This window comes from Bubalus kerabau, chromosome 11, assembly GCF_029407905.1.
Source record: "Bubalus kerabau isolate K-KA32 ecotype Philippines breed swamp buffalo chromosome 11, PCC_UOA_SB_1v2, whole genome shotgun sequence".
Taxonomy (NCBI): domain Eukaryota; kingdom Metazoa; phylum Chordata; class Mammalia; order Artiodactyla; family Bovidae; genus Bubalus; species Bubalus kerabau.
In genome coordinates, this window is record NC_073634.1 from 13,738,192 (window position 1) to 13,757,202 (window position 19,011).

The following is a 19,011-nucleotide window of genomic DNA, read 5'->3' on the forward strand; positions in this document are numbered from 1 at the left end:
TCACATATCAGAAACTGGGATACATAGTACAATGCTTACTAAACGTAACAGACATTTTAATTATTCCTTAGGAGTGTCACTAAATTGATAATGTCTCATAATCAATGGCATCTTAGAATGGATAAAATATGTGACATCAAACTATACAGAATTTACAGGAAATACATACTCTTCTTAAAAGTCCATGGCAAACTTATGAAAACTGACCATACACAGGCCATGAAGAAAACCTCAGTAAGTTTCCCCAATGAGAAACTGTATCAGCCACACTGATCTTAACAAAATAAAACTAGATTAACAAAATAATAAACATACAAAATCTACTCAGAATATGTAAAACACTAAAAATAATTCTTAGGCAAAAAATAAGTTAAAACTACAATTACATATTTTTTAGAAATTTCAGTTACAGTCTCATATGTCAAAATCTAGAAGATAGGCCCATAAGTTATTCTACGAAGAAAATTTCCCATTGCAAATGCTTTTATCGGGTTGGCCAAAAACAGGTGGGAAAAAACCTCGTGAACCTTTTTGGCCAACAGTATTATTAAGGCAGAAAAAAGGGGAAAATACACAAATTAATCATTAACTTTATTAAAGACTTTTCAAAATACAAAAATTCTGAGAAATAAATTTAAAAGCAAAAAGTATGAACTAGAATGCAAGCCCCAACAGAATTAAAAATTACAATCTATTAATTGCACCTTTTAAAAAAGAATAATCATCTACCAAGTCTTTTCCCTTCAAAATATTCACACAGATAAGCAACATCAGACAAACAATAAAATAACTCTCAATACAGAAGAATTTAAAGCATAAAAGACATGACCTAATTTTACATTATTAAATTTGAAAATCTTAACAAAAGGCAATTCTTTGGAAAAAAATAATCAAAAGTGACTAAAAACCCTGAATAATAATTGAGGAAGAAAAACTTGTCCAATATTCCCCTCAAACAACACCAAGTCCATGTAATTTTGAAACTAATTTCTATCATACCTTCAAGGAATAGATAATTTCTATGCTAAAAATGATACAAAGCTCCTCAATTCATTTTCATAACCTTGATGGTAAAACCTGTCAAAAACTGTATACCCAAATAGTAATACCAATTAAATTTATAAATACACATGCAAAAGTCCAAACAACATATTAGCAAATTAATGCAACAGTACACCATGATCAAAAGGGTTCATTCTAGGAATGTGAGGATGACATCATTATCAAATCTATGACTAACACTAAGAGAAAAAAGCAAAAGAAAGAAAAATCCCATGGTTATCTCACTAGATGCTAAAAAAGGCTTTTGATGAAAACTTAACATCTGATACTGATAAAAACAGTTAATATCTTAGTAATAGAAGGGCACCTCCTCCACACAGTCTACTGAAATGAATGACAAGCACAGAACTTAATGATGATACATTAGAGGTAGTTTCACTAAAGACAGAAAAGATAAGGGTGACTACCATCACTGCTATTATTGAATATTATTCTGGAACTTCTATCTAACAAAAGAAACCAGAAATGAGGTTTGGATATTGGAAAGCCCTTACAAGTGATTAGGATTTAGAGAAAACTATTATTTTCTAAAACCTCAAGCAAATAAAGCAAAAAAAAAAAAGAGAGAAGAGAGAGAATTAAGTCACACAAGACATATAAAACAATCAACTGCTTTTCTTTAAAACAGCAATAACCAGTTTGAAAAAGATGATGGAAAAACAGTTCCCAGTCACAATAACCACAAAATATATAACCACTCAGGAATAAACTCAACATGACTATTACTGGAAATGCAGATAACAATTGGGGGAAAATTAGACTCCTGTAACTTTTAAAGTCACATAAAGGGTAAAACCTTAAAAGCAAAAGAAAGAAAAACAAGTGCATGTTTTTATCATCTTGGGCTTGTAACAGGTTTTTTTAAACTTTCACATCAAAGGCAGTAACTATGAAAAAAATGTAGATCTGACCACATAAAAACTTAAAAGTATTATACTGCAAAATATACCATATAGAAAAGGAAAGAAAAAAAAATGACAAAACTGGGGAAAGAATCGACAGTATATGACAAAGAGTTAAGATATTTAACAATACAATGAGTTCTTATGAAGCCAGTAAAAAAACCTAAAGATCTCAATAAGAGGAAAAAATGGCAAGAGGTTTGAACAAGCAGTTCACTAAAGAATACTAAAAAATAGCCAATAAAGATTAAAAAGTTGTTCAATTAATTGGTATTCAGTTCAGTCGCTCAGTCATGTACAACTCTTTGCAACCCCGTGAACCACAGCACGCCAGGCCTCCCTGTCCATCACCAACTCCCCGAATCTACCCAAACCCATGTCCATCAAGTCAGTGATGCCATCCAACCATCTCATCCTCTGTCGTCCCCTTCTCCCGCCTTCCATCTTTCCCAGCATCAGGGTCTTTTCCAATGAGTCAGCTCTTCGCATCAGGTGGCCAAAGTACTGGAGTTTCAGCTTTAGCATCAGTCCTTCCAATGAACACCAAGGACTGATCTCCTTTAGAATAGACTGGTTGGATCTCCTTGCAGTCCAAGGGACTCTCAAGAGTCTTCTCCAACACCACAGTTTGAAAGCATCAATTCTTCAGTGGTCAGCTTTCTTCACAGTCCAACTCTCACATCCATACATGACCACTGGAAAAACCATAGCCTTGACTAGACGGACCTTTGTTGACAAAGTGATGTCTCTGCTTTTTAATATGCTATCTAGGATGGTCATAACTTTCTTTTCAAGGAGTCAGTTCAGTTCAGTCGCTCAGTCATGTACAACTCTTTGCGACCCCATGAACCACAGCACACCAGGGCTCCCTGTCCATCACCAACTCCTGTAGTCTATCCAAACCCATGTCCATCAAGTCGGTGATGCCATCCAACCATCTCATCCTCTGTCATCCCCTTCTCCTCCTGCCCTCAATCTTTCCCAGCATCAAGGTCTTTTCCAATGAGTTAGCTCTTCACATCAGGTGGCCAAAGTATTAGAGTTTCTGCTTCAACATCAGTCCTTCCAGTGAACACCCAGGACTGATCTCCTTTAGGATGGACAGGTTGGACCTCCTTGCAGTCCAAGGGACTCTCAAGAGTCTTCTCCAACACAATAGTTCAAAAGCATCAATTCTTTGGAGCTCAGCTTTCTTTATAGTCCAACTCTCACATCCATACATGACTACTGGAAAAACCATAGCCTTGACTAGACGGACCTTTGTTGCCAAAGTAATGTCTCTGCTTTTGAATATGCTGTCTAGGTTGGTCATAACTTTCCTTCCAAGGAGTAAGCATTTTTTAATTTCATTGCTGCAATCACCATCTGCAGTGATTTTGGAGCCCAGAAAAATAAAGTCAGCACTGTTTCCACTGTTTCTCCATCTATCTGCCATGAAGTGATGGGACCAGATGCCATGATCTTAGTTTTCTGATGAAGGGATGCAGCCAAAGCAAAAACAACACCCCAGTTGTAGATGGGACTGGTGATAGAAGCAAGGTTCGATGCTATAAAGAGCAATATTGCATAGGAACCTGGACTGTCAGGTCCATGAATCAAGGCAAATTGGAAGTGGTCAAACAGGAGATGCCAAGAGTGAACATCGACATTCTAGGAATCAGCAAACTAAGATGGACTGGAATGGGTGGATTTAACTCAGATGACCATTATATCTACTACTGTGGGCAGGAATCCCTTAGAAGAAATGGAGTAGCCATCATAGTCAACAAAAGAGTCCAAAATGCAGTACTTGGATGCAATCTCAAAAACGACAGAATGATCTCTGTTCATTTCCAAGGCAATCCATTTAATATTACAGTAATCCAAGTCTATGCCCCAACCAGTAATGCTAAAGAAACTGAAATTGAATGGTTCTATGAAGACCTACAAGACTTTCTAGAACTAACACCCAAAAAAGATGTCGTTTCATCATAGGGGGCTAGAATGCAAAAGTAGGAAGTCAAGAAACACCTGGAATAACAGGCAAATTTGGCCTTGGAATACAGATTGAAGCAGGGCAAATGCTATTAGAGTTTTGCCAAGAGAACGCACTGGTCATAGCAAACACCCTCTTCCAACAACACAAGAGAAGACTCTACACATGGACATCACCAGATGGTCAACACCGAAATCAGATTGATTATATTCTTTGCAGCCAAAGATGGAGAAGCTCTATATAGTCAGCATAAACAAGACCGGGAGCTGACTGTGGCTCAGATCATGAACTTCTTATTGCCAAATTCAGACTGAAATCGAAGAAAGTGGAGAAAACCACTAGACCATTCAGGTATGACCTAAATCAAATCCCTTATGACATACAATAGAAGTGAGAATTAGATTTAAGGGACTAGATCTGATAGACAGAGTGCCTGATGAACTATAGACGGAGGTTCATAACATTGTACAGGAGACAGGAATCAAGACCATCCCCAAGAAAAAGAAATGCAAAAAAGCAAAATGGCTGTCTGAGGAGGCCTTACAAATTGATAATCAAATAAATGTAAAATAAAATAACATACCATTCATTTTCTTCACTCTCAAGTCAGAAAGGATAAAAAAATAATACCCTGTGTTGCTGAAAATATGAGAAAAATAGTAAAACTTTTCTGAAGGAAGATTTTACAAAATGTAACAAAAGTCTCAACAAAACATGTAATTTGGGGACATCCAAATACCACTTCTAGATTACCCTCAAAATTAAGCCATTAAAAAGAAAAAAAGATATGCTACAGAAATATTCATCATTGTGACACTGTTTATAATAAGCAGAAATTAGAAAAGTAAACATTCAAAATAAGGCTGGATGACTAAATGATAGTACACCACATTATACAGTGTAACATCATACAGCAACCGTTAAAATGACATTAACGGAAAGGAAGAAGACCTTGTGTATCAAGGGACGTGCAAGTGACAATCACAATTTTTACTTTAAAAGAGGAAACGTGGGCATCCCTGGTGGCTCAGTGTAAAGAATCCACCTGCCAGTGCAGGGGACACTGGTTGGATCCCTGGTCCGGCAAGATCTCACGTGCCTTGCAGCAGTAAGCCCATGTGCCAGCTACTACTTAGCACGCACACTGCAACCAATGAAGCCTACTCACCTAGAGCCCATGCTCTGCAACAAGAGAAGCCACCAATGAGAAGCCCGAGCACCGCAACGAGAGCAGTCCCTGCATGCTGCAACTAGAGAAAAAGCCTGCGCAGCAACGAAGACCCAGCACAGCCATAAATACATTTTTTAAAAAGATGAAATGTGTGTGTTTCATACATTTATATGTGTGTTAATATATACATTTTGTCCTTTTAAAAAAATTTAAAAGGACAAAAATGTTAACTGTTTTATTTCCAGACAATGGGATTATGAGAGTAGTAATTATCTAAGTTGTGCCAAAATTTAATGGCTTAAACAAAAAAAGACATTCATTAAATCCACTTCTACGGGAAAGGAATTCAGGACACAGCTTAGCCAGGTGGTTCTGCCTCAGGGTTTTCCATGAGATTTCAGTCAGGATATTGGCTGAGGCTACAGTCATCTGAAGACTTGACTGGGGATTCAAGGATTTGCTTCCTAGAAGACTCAGTCACACGGCTCCTGGCAGGACCAGTTCCTTGCTGCATGGACCTCTTCACAGACAGGTACGCTGCATCACAGGGCAGCTGGCAGCCCCAGAGCCAAAAGTGATCGAGAGAGAGCAAGACGGAAGATACGGTGTCTTTTACCACCTACCACAGAAAGTCACACACTATTAATCCTGCTATACTGTACTCATTAGAAGCAAGTCACCAAGTCCAGATCACACTCCAGGGGAGAATTAAGAATAAAAGAATTAATACTATTTCCTTCTTGAAGGAAACAGTACCAAATCTGTGGTTATATTTTTAAATCCCCAAAGCAGGTGCCCTGTGGCATACTCAGAAAAAGATAATTTATTTACTAAATAGAAAAGTTAATCTCACAAATACACAGACACATGTACATACATAGATGGAGACAGTTAAAAAAAACAAATATCCTCAATAAGTATAAGTGTCTGCCAAAAAAGGTAACACGATCCTAAGTTGGAAGAACAAGAAAAGGGCACGGAGAACCAGTTCTGTGGTATTCTGTACCATGTAGATGACATCCAAGAAGTCCCGTTCGGCTCTGAGTACTACTCTTACTAAAATCTAGGTGGAAAACCAACAGACAGGAGTGCATCTCCTACACAAAGTTACTTCTGCAAGAGAAAACAGTCTGGAGGAAAATGGTATTTGATTTCAAAGAGAAGACTCAAGGGGGCAAAAAAGCAAGAAATCATTGCCTTAGAAATGAATGAAGAGTTGCCATGTGGAAAAGTTAAAAGTCTTAAGAGTCAGAACTTGAACCAATGAATCAGAGTCACAGGTATGCAAAGCGGCTCATACAAGAACTTTCTAACAATAGGCTGTTAAAAGCAAGAATGAGGTACTCGTGACTGCTCCTGGAACTACAGGAGTCTGCGGAGATGCTGCCACTCCCTCAGTTGCTTCTGAGGGTCACGTCCAGTGGGTTGTTCCCTACTCACACTGATGTGGCTGGTGAGAAACCAAGCCCATGGCCTCTCCCACAGCAACATACTGAAGGGAGGGCTTCAGCCACAAGGCGTCTGTGAAATGTACAGTGTTCGGGACAGGACAGTGCCTGGCACATAGTATGCACTTTATAAACGTTAGCTATGATTTCTTCATTGACTTAAAATGTGACAAGATCTTCTCTAAGCTTCCTTTCAACTTCTAAGACTTCAAAACTAAGCTAAAATCACTGTAATTAACTACTATTTCTGATGGTCAATTTCAATAAAATACTTAAGGTAGGAATGACAAAATTAATCTTCAATGCCAGGATGGCTGGCCATGCTTTGGGAAACTGGAAAGAACAGAGGCAATCACTTAAACAGAAATGTAAAAACAACAAAAATCAAAACTAAACACATTCAAACAAGTCATCCCTCCCTGATGTACATGGTCTGCTTTCTGAAATGAAGGTATTTTAAAAAGGAGACACAAAATGGACTACTTTACCTACTCGGAACAAATTAGATTACTACAACTAGTTTATGAACCCAAGCCTGCCAACTACCCACCACAACTGAAAACTTACTTTTTGGGAGCCAGCAGCCAGGACGTTCTGCCATGTTGCTACAGGTTCTGTAGCTACGTGCCACTCTGGGTAAGTTTTCGTGAGTAACTTCACAAAGGTGGATTTTCCCACAGCTGCAATGCAAACAGCATGTATTGGGACACTTCCCAAATCAGGTTACAGGAGAAGGCTGCTACTCAACTCTTCCACAAACACCCAACTCAGCAGCCACATCACTGTCAGACAGATGACAGGTCATGCCATGCTAACCAGAGTCACCATGATGAATGCAGGTAACAGGGAGGAAAAATACCCCTAAGATTGGATTTGTAATTTTATTGCCCCAACCTCCCAGAGGAAGAGAGTATTTAATAACAGTTAAAAATGGAATACTCTCAAAAGTAGACGAAATCAACTACATATGTTATAAACCTTGAATCACAGCCAGTTATTCTGTGCCAGTATAAAACTGCAAGTTTTTCTGTAGAAAATGAAGACAATGACCCTCATTCATTCAACAAATCTAACCAATACTCGGGGAGTGCTATTACATGCTCAGAACCGTCTGGCACTGGTGGTACCACGGTAAACAAAACACAGATTTTTTGTACGGATTCTGCCCTCATAGAGCTTGTGTGAGAGACAGACACCAAGCAAACACATGAGTAACTAACAACAAACTGTGTTAGTGATAGGAAAGGAAAATGCATGTTGACTCTAATGTAGCTCGAAAGATCAAGGAAGGTTCCTCTGAAAAATGTGACCTGAGGTGAGACCTGAAAGACGAGGACTGGTCAGGTCAAGGGTGGGGTAAGCGGAGAGAGAGCAGCCAGGCCAAGGGTGGGGGGAAAGGTCAGGAAAAGAGAAAAACAGTGCACAAGAAGACGGAAGAGCAATCTGGCCGTGAAGAAAGCACTGCGGTGACAGTGTGGTCAAAGAGGGAGAAGGGCGGCTCAAAAGGAGCGTGGAGAGGGCAGCGGGCAGGGCGGGGCCAGGCCACACGGGGCCTTGCACCATGCGAAGAAGGGCAACGGGAAATCACTGAGGAAGAGTTTTAAGCAGGAAAATAACAAGTTACCATCTCATTTTTAAAAGACACTCCACCAGCTAGGTAAGACTGGACTGATGTAGACATAGACAGACCAGTTGGAACATAACAGGAGCTTCAACCAAGGCAACAGCAGAGGAGGTGGAAAGTAGTGACTGCTATGAGAAATATTCTGGAGATGAAATTAACCCAGTACCACAACATTTAAGTTCCCTTTTCCCATTTACACCAACATCTAGCCCACACCTTCCTAAATTCCAGACTATCTAAGAGCCCTCCAGACATTTCCACTTGAATGTCCCACAAGCACCTCAAAGTACTGACATGTGCTAAATGAACTCACCATCTTCCCCACCAAACTGAGCTTCCTCCCATATCCCAATCTCAGGGCACAACAGCACTATCCACTCAGTCACAACCTCCTCCTCTGCCAAACCTCAAGTGGCCGCCAAGCGCTGTTGAACACGCCTTCTAAAATTTCCCCATCTGTCCTTCTATTCCCATTTCCCGCTCAAGACCAGGCTCTCATTTCTTGCCTCTCAAACTCTGGCCTTGCCCTCTTCAATCCATTATTCATACTGCAGCAGCCACACCACACAAAATAATCCTGCTTAAAATCCTCTGACAGGTCCCTACTCCCTTCATGACAAAATTCAAACGCTTTAGCATGGCGTATGACGGTGGTAGTGACGATGAAAGTCTCTCACTCATGCCCGACTCTCTATGACCCCATGGACTGCAGCCCACCAAGCTTCTCTATCCATGGAATTCTCCAGGCAATAGGTTGGAGTGGGTTGCCACTTTCTTTTCCAAGGGATCTTCCTGATCCAGGGATCGAACCCAGGTCTCCTGTATCGCAGGCAGATTCTTTACTGTCTGAGCCACCAGGGAAGCCCAGCATGGCCTGTAAGACATATAAAAACCTGGCCCCTGCATAGATGGCTCTGCCTCAGCTTCTCTTCAGACACCCTGAGCTCCCACTGGACCAAACGCCTTGCAACTTTAGTCAGGCCATGTGGTCTGCTGCAAATGTGCCTTCGCATATGCTTTCCCACTTCCTGGGGAGCCTCCTCTCCTCCTCTGACCAGCTACTACTCAGTCTTCAAGATTCTGCTTAGATACACATCCTGTGTGCAGCCTTTCAGGACCTCACACCTATAAGCTGGATTGGCCCGGCAATGCTTGTGCTTGGCCTGGCAATGTGGATAAGACTCCATCACTGCCACTGTAATTCTGTTTCTCTAAGTAGAAGACGCGGTTCCTCCAAGGCAGGAACCAAAGCCCAGACTAATGACCCAGCCGAGTGAATCAAACATACATTATTAACTTCAGTTCCCTACGAAACCCACATCTGTTAAAAACCAAAACATCCAAAACAATTGAGCACTTGGAGCTCAATCTCCCCTATCAGAGATGATCTTTCTCAAGTGAATTCCACCCTTAGGAGGAACCCAAATGGAACCAAGAGAAGGAAAGGGGAGGCATCCTTCCATCGATTCTATCAGCCATTCATGGTTGATGACTGGGAGTAAAGAGATGTCTCAGCAAGAGAGCCCACGCATCCAATATGTGACATTTATTACACACTGCTCCAACTCCTCTCTGAACACAGGGGGTGAAAAACACACACAGAAATCTGTGCATTTTGTACAGTCATGCTCATCTCTCAATCCCACGTCCACGGAGCTCCTGTGCGCCTCTGCCCCTCCCACACTTCCATGAATAAATGCCTTCCCCTGCTCTGTTCAGCCTGTGTCTAAATCCCTTCCCCACCATGCCCATGGCCCACCTCTTCCACAAAGTTCAGGACATCTCTAGCTCACACCAAATTCCTACCATGTTGGGCAGTTGACTCAAACAAATATTTATTAACTGCCTCTTATACATTTAGCATTTAATTGGTTTGATTTTTCCTGGGTCTCAATTTTGGTTTCCTAACAGGATCTGAATCTCTGAGGTTGGATCCCCAGGAATCCACATTTTTAAAGTATGCCCTAAGTGACTGTGATGTAGACTTACATTTCAGATTGTATCCAGAACAATCTGATCACAATCAACAGAGGCGGTTTTTAAAAAATATAGGTTCCAAAACCACATCCCAGACTACCAAAGACCACCTTCTGGGCTTGTCATGGAGTGCCCAACAGGGTTGCAGGAACTACAGACTGGTTGAATTTTCTATTATCAGACATCTGCCTGCCCTGAATCGTCCCTAGTTCAAAATATTTGGCAGAGATGGTCAATATTTAGATTGCAGGTTTTTGATTAAGGCTAAAACATGGTTCCTGGCTATGGGCTGAAAAACTATTTTAATTCACATGAAAAGATGAAGGTAACTGATTTCTTACATGGGTGGGGTAAAATGGTTGTTAGAATTAAATTTTTTAAAAGTTAAAAACAACTACCCAAGGAACAATTGCAGATGGAAAGGAAGGGCCCTGAGGGGTAGGGCGTGCCAACTTCACATCTGAGATCAGACACTATTAGTTCATCCAAGGGCAGTCAGTACTCTGAGAAACCGACTGGTGCTATTTAAACACACAAAACCCGGAATGCCAATAAACAAGATGTAATGGGAAATATACAGTCCCAATTACTGGAACAATCACACCAGTGCAAAACCCCCAACTTGCACACCACTCCCCATTCCAAAAATTTTGGAAAGCCACTTTAAAAATGAGAAGCTAGACTTTCAGCAAAGAATAACAGTGAATGCTGATGGAAGGTCCTAGGAACTTTGCCATCCATGTCACTGTAGGGCTCGGAGAGCCTGGGTAACTTACCATAGAATGACCACAGAACTGCACTCCAATGGAGCTCAGCTGTGCCAAGCACCACCCACCAATACGGAATAATTATTTTAAAAAATAATTCAAAATTATGTATTTATAATACATAACTTTTGGGGGGGTTATGATACTTGACCATAATAGTTTGTTTTTTTTTTCCTTTTAAGTTTTATTTTTTTAAGACTTAGGTTTTAAAATATTCCCAGGGGTTTCCTAAGAATGGTGCTGTCTGGTTCTCCACTGCTACACTGGTTTCCTCCTAGTGACCAAAACATCTGTGTCCAGACGTTCTCTTCTTCAGAGTAACACTGGTCCAACTGAAAAATGCCTCCCCCTTGTCCGGTCTCTATACTGAGCACCAGCGTCTTCTGATATCATTATCTCAGACTTAAAACAATTAACTGTTCTTTTTCAGTATACTTCTAATATCATGAAATTTGGGAGGTTTCAGACCTCATAAGCAGCATTAAACGTGCCCTTAGGGCCTTGGCTATCACTGTACTTTATTACGTGTGCCATGGCTTGAGAAAGGGTGGGAGGTACTTTGTTATTAGAGCACATTACATCAACAAGTTGACTTTTATTAGCACCAGTATTGTCATTCCACAGGATGGATCAAACAGTTCTGTTGTTAACATTCATCTTTTCCTAAATCATGTTTTTTTTTCCTCCCACAAGTTTTTCTATAAACTAGCAATACAATGCCTGTTACAGCTGCTGCTGCTGCTGCTAAGTCGCTTCAGTCGTGTCCGACTCTGTGGACCCCACAGATGGCAGCCCACCAGGCTCCCCCGTCCCTGGGATTCTCCAGGCAAGAACACTGGACTGGGTTGCCATTTCCTTCTCCAGTGCATGCAAGTGAAAGGTGAAAGTGAAGTCGCTCAGTCGTGTCTGACTCCTAGCGACCCCATGGACTGCAGCCTACCAGGCTCCTCTGTCCATGGGATTTACATTATACTAAAACCTAGTAGTTAAGATAGTATCTTGATGTAACACTTATAGCCGTAGTTCATGGGAGCCTCTTAAATATACCATCATCTCTAGGCATTTTCTTCTGAACAAGATGTAAAATCCTTTACCAAGAAGCAAGCAAAAGCAGTAAATATAAAACTGCCTATCTTTAAGCAAAAAAATTCTTCCAAAGAAAATTTAAAGCCTTTATTTCAGGAACTATATCTGATGCTATATTCATTCATTCAACCAACAGATGTTTACAGAGTAGCCACTAACAGCGGGTACTATAACTAAAATGAAGTAAGCTGAGATGCTGCCCTCAAGGAACTTATATTGAGACTCTGAGCATACAAGCATTCTGGGAAAAAAAATCATCAGCTGACTTAAAAGAAACTTTATATATTTCAGCCCTGATTACTTTCTCTTCTTTTCATGAGAAGAAAAAAAAATCGTTGTTAAAAAAAGAGAAAAAAAAACAGTCCTCACAACTTCCAAAGTGTAGTTAAGCTTCTGCACTCAGCACAGACCCTCGCTGATCCAGAATGCCCTCCCCAGCTCTGCCCACCAGCTGATTCATCCTTTCAGTGTCTCCTTCTCAGTGAGGTCTCCTTGAACTCTCTCCAGCTCCACTTTATCCCTGGGCAGAGTTAATTACTGCCTGTTCTGCTTTAAAAGGCATCACAGTGTAATTATTTGTTGACTCATCAGTCTCTCCAGCTAGACTGGGAACTCACGTATTGAAGACAGGGACCAACCTTATTTCCTTTGCATCCTGAGTATCTGGCCAGGTGCTAAGAATGAGATGGATGGATAGAAGGATGTCAATCACAGAAACAGAGAATCCAATTTATTCCTAACATTGTATCCAATATACAAAGATTCCTTTTTTCCCTAGGAATCTTGCCCAAATGTTTACATTTAATGAAAATAAAAGATGACACTAGCAATGTTAAATCACTAATTTTGAATGCTGGAGGATATGTTATTAGGAACGCTCTCCACTGCTTTACATACAAGCCTCTAAATGGCAAAAGAGAGGTTTCTTCTTCTCTGCTGGGTCTTTGAAAACCAAGATGGGGAAAAAAAAAAAAAATGAGACTAGTCTGAGATGACTCACTAACAAAAGTTCCTACAGCAATCCTTTATTCAATTTAGGTTTGTAAACACAAAATAACTGACTTTGGAAGGTAATAATACACTTTAGTGATGGATACACTTATATAAAAAAGATAGGGTAGGTATTTTAATTTTTAGATTTTAAGGGATTCTAGATCCCAAGCTTTGACTTTTAATCATAACATATGGCTCACAACTCATGCTAGATACCATTACTTGCTGCTTCACTGATCCATTTCCTTATGTGCTACTGTGTGTACCTGCAGGTCAGATTAACAACATTTAGAGCAGCAAAACAAGAAAGGTCCCTCTAAACTTATCTAACTCCAGCTGGGACAAGGGTTCACCTTCCCCTGTTCAGGTTTCCTGAATGGATACTCAGATTTTTGGGGGTGGGGGGGAATGTCACCTGTGGTTAGAGAACAAGATGACTGTTTGATTGTAAAAGCAGTTTACTGTATTTCCTCTGTGGATACCAATGACTAACTTGCACATGGCTATCACAGCCCAGGAGTCAAGCATCTAGCAAACACTGAATGAGTACAATAGGCCACACACGGGTTAGATGCTGGTGATACAACGATGAACAAGACACTCTGTGGCTGATCCAGGAAAAGTACTGAGGGTGTCAACAATCTCAACAGAACTCAAGTGCTGCAGAAGTTGTGGGTACAAAATGTTATGTGAGCACACAGAGGAGGCAGTGCCCAATTCTGTCTGGGGAGAGTCATCACCGTGTGGGGGTGATGGAGAATAATATAATGGGAGATAAAACTAGAAAGAGCCAGATTAAGATCCCCCAGTCCACCTCGCATTAGTCACTTCCTTTGGGCAACTGCACTCACTTCTAAGACTTCAACAACTACCCTGACAAGTCAACAACTTCCATGTCTGGGACTGCAGCTCCAATCTGTCTATGCACTTCAGGCACTTACTCTAATCTACCTCAGAACATCTATCTCGTCTCAGGAACCTCCTCCAAATATCACTCTTACATCCCAAGACTGCTTCTTCCTTCATTCCCATCCTCAGTTTTCAGTCAGTGTCTAAATTAAGGCTCCTTATCTCTCACCTCCAAGTGGTCACCAGGTCCTGTCAATTCCACTTCCAAAATCTTTCTCAAACCATCATGATGTCTGATGATGTCCACCATTCTCTCTGTTAAGGCCTGCATCTTCCCTCCCTCCAACTACAATGGCCACAAAACCTAGTCTGTCTACACCAACATTCATTCAACAAACTGCATGCAAGGCATGATGGGTACTGCAGCAAATAAGACACACAAAATGCCCACTTTATGAAGCTTTATTTTCATTCATTCATTCTAGTCCATTTCCTTTTAAACATCAATCTGGCCATGGCACATACTAGCTTTAAGTCTTCAGTAGCCTCCCATAGCCTACCTGAGAAGCTCCTCGCTGTTCAGCACCTGGCAAATCCTACCCTTCCAAATTCTTGTTCTGCTATCCTCTCACAGGCCCTTCAAACTCCAGGCACAAGCCTGATATTAAAACTGCATGTCTCCTGAGGCTCTGTGTTGGCAAATATTACTTCCTGTGCCTGGAACACTCTTTCCTCTGGGGGAGGAATTCCTACCCCAGAGATTCCAAGTCTCCATGTCCGAACATAGCACTCATCACTTGGTATAGAAACTATGCTTAGAAGTCCGCTCCTCCCACTTAGCTCTGAGTTCCTTACAGGAGAAGGCCTGGACCACATCTGAGTCTACCTCCACAGCAGGCACACACTGAGCTTTGGCTGCAGGAGAAAGCAAGGAGGCGGCCCAGAAATCTGGAAAGGATAAGAAGAGAAGCAAAAGGCAGGAAAACTGGGACAGGCACTTCAAATTTCACTTGATCATCTGTTCAAACCACTTATTTTGTGAAGTACTCTGTTCCTCTCTGGGCTCTGAGGACAAAGTTTCCTTTAGTGGCATGTTTCCCAAAGTATAGGACAGAAAATCTTTTTAAAAAAAAAAACACCATGAGGCAGGTAGCCCCTCTCATTCCCTTCAATGTTTCTGATTTAGCTGGAGAAAAACACACATCTGTGGTGACTGATCTCACTTAAATTTCAAGACCGCTGAGTCCAAATGGGTCCTTAATGCCGCCCAGCAGTTCTACATTTCTCCTGCTCACTAACCAGACTATTTCATGTCTTTCCTCTCTCCTCACACTCAGCTGATCTTTCTTCCTTCTACTGAGAAACTGACACAACCAGAAGATGTTCCCCAGGTTCCCAATGCACCTACTCAGGTCAGTAATCGTTTATGTTGCCATTCTCCCTGTTTATTAGGGATAAACTGCTCCTAGCTAAAGCCAATCTCTCTTTCTTAACTTGGGCAAGAGATTCCATTCCTTCCTGCTTACTAAAATCACTCTGGCAAGTTTATCCTCTCTCCTGTTTCACCAATTTTCTCCCTTTCTACCAGCTTATAAATATGATCTAATTCCTCTTACTAAAAAAAAAGAAAAAAAAAAATACAAAATCTAACTCTCTCAAACCCTTGTCCCATTTCAGCTATTACTCCACATCTCCCCTTTCAAGGAAAACTCCAAACAGTGGTCTTAACCCACTGTTTCCAATTCCTCACCTCCCATTCTCCTTGAACCTCTACAATCAGACTTTCATGCCCCCACTCCTATAAATTGTTCAAGTTCACCAAAGAGTTCCATTATTCAAACAGCATTATACAGTCGATCATTTCTTTCCCAAACACCTTCTTCACTTAGTTTCCAGTATATCATGTTTCTGGCTTTCCTCTCATCTCAGTGGTCATTCCTCCTTTGTCTCTTTTGCTGGTTTCTTCTTATCATCTCAGTCTCTCTTAACATTTGCACGCCCAGGACATGGTCCTCTCTATCAACATACATAGGCTCCTGGCTTTAAATACCATCTACATGTATAACTACAATCCAGGGAGACTCAACTCTAGACTCATATATCCAACTGACTATTCAGCCCTACTTAGATATCTAACAAGCATATAAAAATCTAACATGCCTAAAACCAAAAACTTGAAATCACCCTTCTGTCCCCAGGCTGTTATTCCCACTTTTCTCTAAGAGAATTGGAACTCCATCTTTCAAGTTGCTCAGGCCAGAATGATTCGAGTCATCACTGACCCCTTTTATGTTATACTCCACAATTTCCTGTTACCAATTTCTGTGTGCCCCACCCTAAATGAAATTAGAATCGAATCACTTCTCACCACCTCCACTGTTAACATCCTGGTCCTACACACCATAACTCATCACTGCAGCAACTTCCTGACACCTTCTATTTTCAACATATCAGCCAGAGTGATCTTTTTATAATCTTAGTCAAATCAAGTCACTTGACTGCTCAAATCTTCCAACAGTTTCTCATCTCAGTCAGAGTAAAATTCCATAATGGACTACAAGGCCTATACAATCTAGCCACCCTTACCTTCTGACCTCATCTCCCTCACCTGCTCCCTTGCCTCACTCCACTCCAGCCACAGCAGCTTTCCTCTTGTTCCCTGAACACACTTCCCACCTCAGGGCCTCTGCACTTGATCTTTCCTCTGCCTGGAAGATTCTTCTCCACATTATCCACATGGTTCACTCCCTCACCTTCTTCAGGCTTTTGCTCAAATTATCACCTTCTCAGTGAGGCCTGCCTTGACAACTCAACTTAAAATTGCAACTTCCTTCAATTTCTCAATCCTGTATTTCCTCCATCACACTTTTTAATATCTAACATACTATTTATTTATGTTGTTTACTGTGTATCTCTCTCTACTAGAGTCCTGTGAGAGCAGAGATTTTATTTGTTCTCTTCACTACTGTATCCTCAGGGCCAAGAGCAGTGCTGAAATATGGAAGTTGCTCAAAGGGCTATTTGTTGAATGAACAAATTGAGAAATTGCCAGTTTGCTGCCAAAGTCTTCAATACTTAAAACTTCCTAATCCTTTTTTAGGGCTCAGCACCCTACAGGTAAAAGCCTCAAGTCAGACTTTAGCAACATTAGTAACTAACAGTAACTAATTGAATATTTTGCTTTATTTTGAAGTATTTTTATTTAAGGTACTGGACTTCTATTCACTCTTACAACCGTTATTTTTAATTTAACACATGTTTTTAAGTTTAAAAAGTGAGCTGTTCTAAGAAAAATGTTAAGAAACTATAGTGGGACCAGCACAGACATAGCAAAAATAGTGAAAGTGATATCTGAATGACTGGAGTTTATGAACTTATGGTAGGGTTGCCAGATAAAATAAGGACACTCAGTTAAATTTGAATTTTAGATGGGGGGGGGGGGTATGTTCCAAATACCGCATGGGACACACACTAAAATATTATTCCTTATCTGAAATGCTATTTTAAATGGACATGCTTTTTTCCTCCCCTCAATCTAGCAACCTCATCTTAGGAGAACAAAGAAATTGCACTCTTCTCTTTGTCGCTTCCATTTTGATCTACCAAAACAAGCTAGCTCTTGTCCCATTAGCAGATTGCGTGGTTTTTATGCCTCAATAAACGTATCACTGTGGGAGAGTACGAAGGCCTGACGTCTGAAAAATCTAAGAGGCAAAGGCACACAACACACCTTGAGTGGGGAAAGGTCTGGCAGCTCAGAACAAGGAGCCTGGCCGCAACAGATCGAAAAGGAAGGGCTTCTGGGCCCAACTCCCTTTCCTAGCCTCTCAGGGACCTGCTCTGCGGAGGCCGAAGCCTGGCAGCTACTTTCTGGCCCTTACCAATGTTGCCTTCGACGGAGAGCCTTCGGGGACCACGCCCCGCGTGTAGACCCCTGGAAGGGGGCACACCCTCGAGTAAGCGCTGAGCCATGAACTTCGAGGGTGCGCGCAGCAACCTTAGATAGAGCCGGCCAGCGGTCATCCTACCCACGATTCACGCAGCGATCACTTCCGTCGAGAGCACTTCCGCCCCCGATACTGCTGTTGAGACACTCCGGCGCACCTTTGACGTCACGCGGAAAGTAGGTGGTGTTGAGCTGGCTCGAAGGGAGGGGCCGAGGCGGGGGGCCGGGGTGGGGGGGGGGGTGGGGGGGGAAAAAAAAAATCTCTCTGTTCTCGCGATATTTGTAGGAAAGCGTTGCAAGAAAGACTTCTAGTGTTGGGTACTGGAGAGTTTAATGAAAGTTGGAGTTGCTGCTGCTTTATTCGCTCGTCTGTTTGTGTTCACTTGAAAAGCAACATTTAAAAACTGCCATAACTCAACAGTTCATCACCTTTGCATATTTGTCTCACTTTAGAATAAATTTCGTAATTGCATATTTGTCTCACTTTAGAATAAATATCGTAACTAAAGACAAATAAAAATAATTGTAATTTTAAACGAGTTTTTCCCCCAAGCGTTTATTTTTTGGCTTTTGTTCTAACGTGGGAAGAAATTGGACAGTTTTAAGTAGGAAAATGATGCAGTCTGATGATTTACACAAGTTAACTTCATATTCCGTATAACTTCCACCGCAATGCTGGCATCTTATTGAATAAATTAGCAAGTTAGTGTGTTAGTTACACGCCACCTCTTGTTTCGCTTCTTGAATAAATATTAAGTTCAATCAGTTGATTTGAGTAGTAAGCAAAAATTCCATAAGGGTGAAGAGGGTGGAGGGCTTCCTAAGTGGTGCAGTGGTAAAGAATCAACCTGCCATTGCAGGAGACTAACAGAAAGCTGGTTTCGATCCCTGGGTGGGGAAGATCCCCTGGAGTAGAAAATGGCAACCCACTCCAGTATTCTTGCCTGGAAAATTCCATGGACTAGGGGACCCTGTGGACTACAGTCCATGGGGTCAAAAACAGCAGAGACATGACTGAATCCCTGGGACAGGCTGCAAAGTGAGAGTCCTCGGCTTCTTGCAGGAAGAATTTAAGAGCTAGCCAGAGTAAAGTGAAAACAGGTGTATTTAGGTAGATATACGCTCCCCAGTGTATGGGCTGTCTCAGAAGGCAAGAGCACTAGAGGTGTGGAGGTGGTTAGTTTTTATGGGCTGGGGAGTGGGTGGAATAT

The 19,011-nt window shown here is 41.3% G+C and overlaps 1 protein-coding gene and 2 long non-coding RNA genes across 5 annotated transcripts in view; 2 read left to right on the plus strand and 1 right to left on the minus strand.

Annotated features, from left to right (window-relative positions):
- DGUOK (deoxyguanosine kinase) overlaps nt 1-17,968 on the minus strand; it is a 34,440-nt gene extending 16,472 nt beyond the window's left edge. Inside the window, exons 1-2 of one of the 3 annotated variants that reach the window (XM_055539623.1) lie at nt 17,736-17,968; nt 7,126-7,238 (exon numbers count right to left, since the gene is read on the minus strand). In XM_055539623.1, coding sequence (XP_055395598.1) covers nt 7,126-7,238; nt 17,736-17,877 — 255 coding nt within the window. In that variant the 5' untranslated portion in view covers nt 17,878-17,968. The remainder of the gene's footprint in view (nt 1-7,125; nt 7,239-17,735) is intronic. The other 2 variants (XM_055539622.1, XM_055539625.1) reach the window with 2 other exon arrangements.
- On the plus strand, nt 15,163-17,531 carry LOC129622853 (uncharacterized). The gene is made up of 3 exons (XR_008700150.1): nt 15,163-15,266; nt 16,832-16,971; nt 17,394-17,531. It is a non-coding gene; the product is annotated as an uncharacterized LOC129622853 (long non-coding RNA).
- Nucleotides 17,782-18,558, plus strand: LOC129622854 (uncharacterized). The gene is made up of 2 exons (XR_008700151.1): nt 17,782-17,977; nt 18,087-18,558. It is a non-coding gene; the product is annotated as an uncharacterized LOC129622854 (long non-coding RNA).
- Nucleotides 18,559-19,011: the final 453 nt, after the last annotated feature.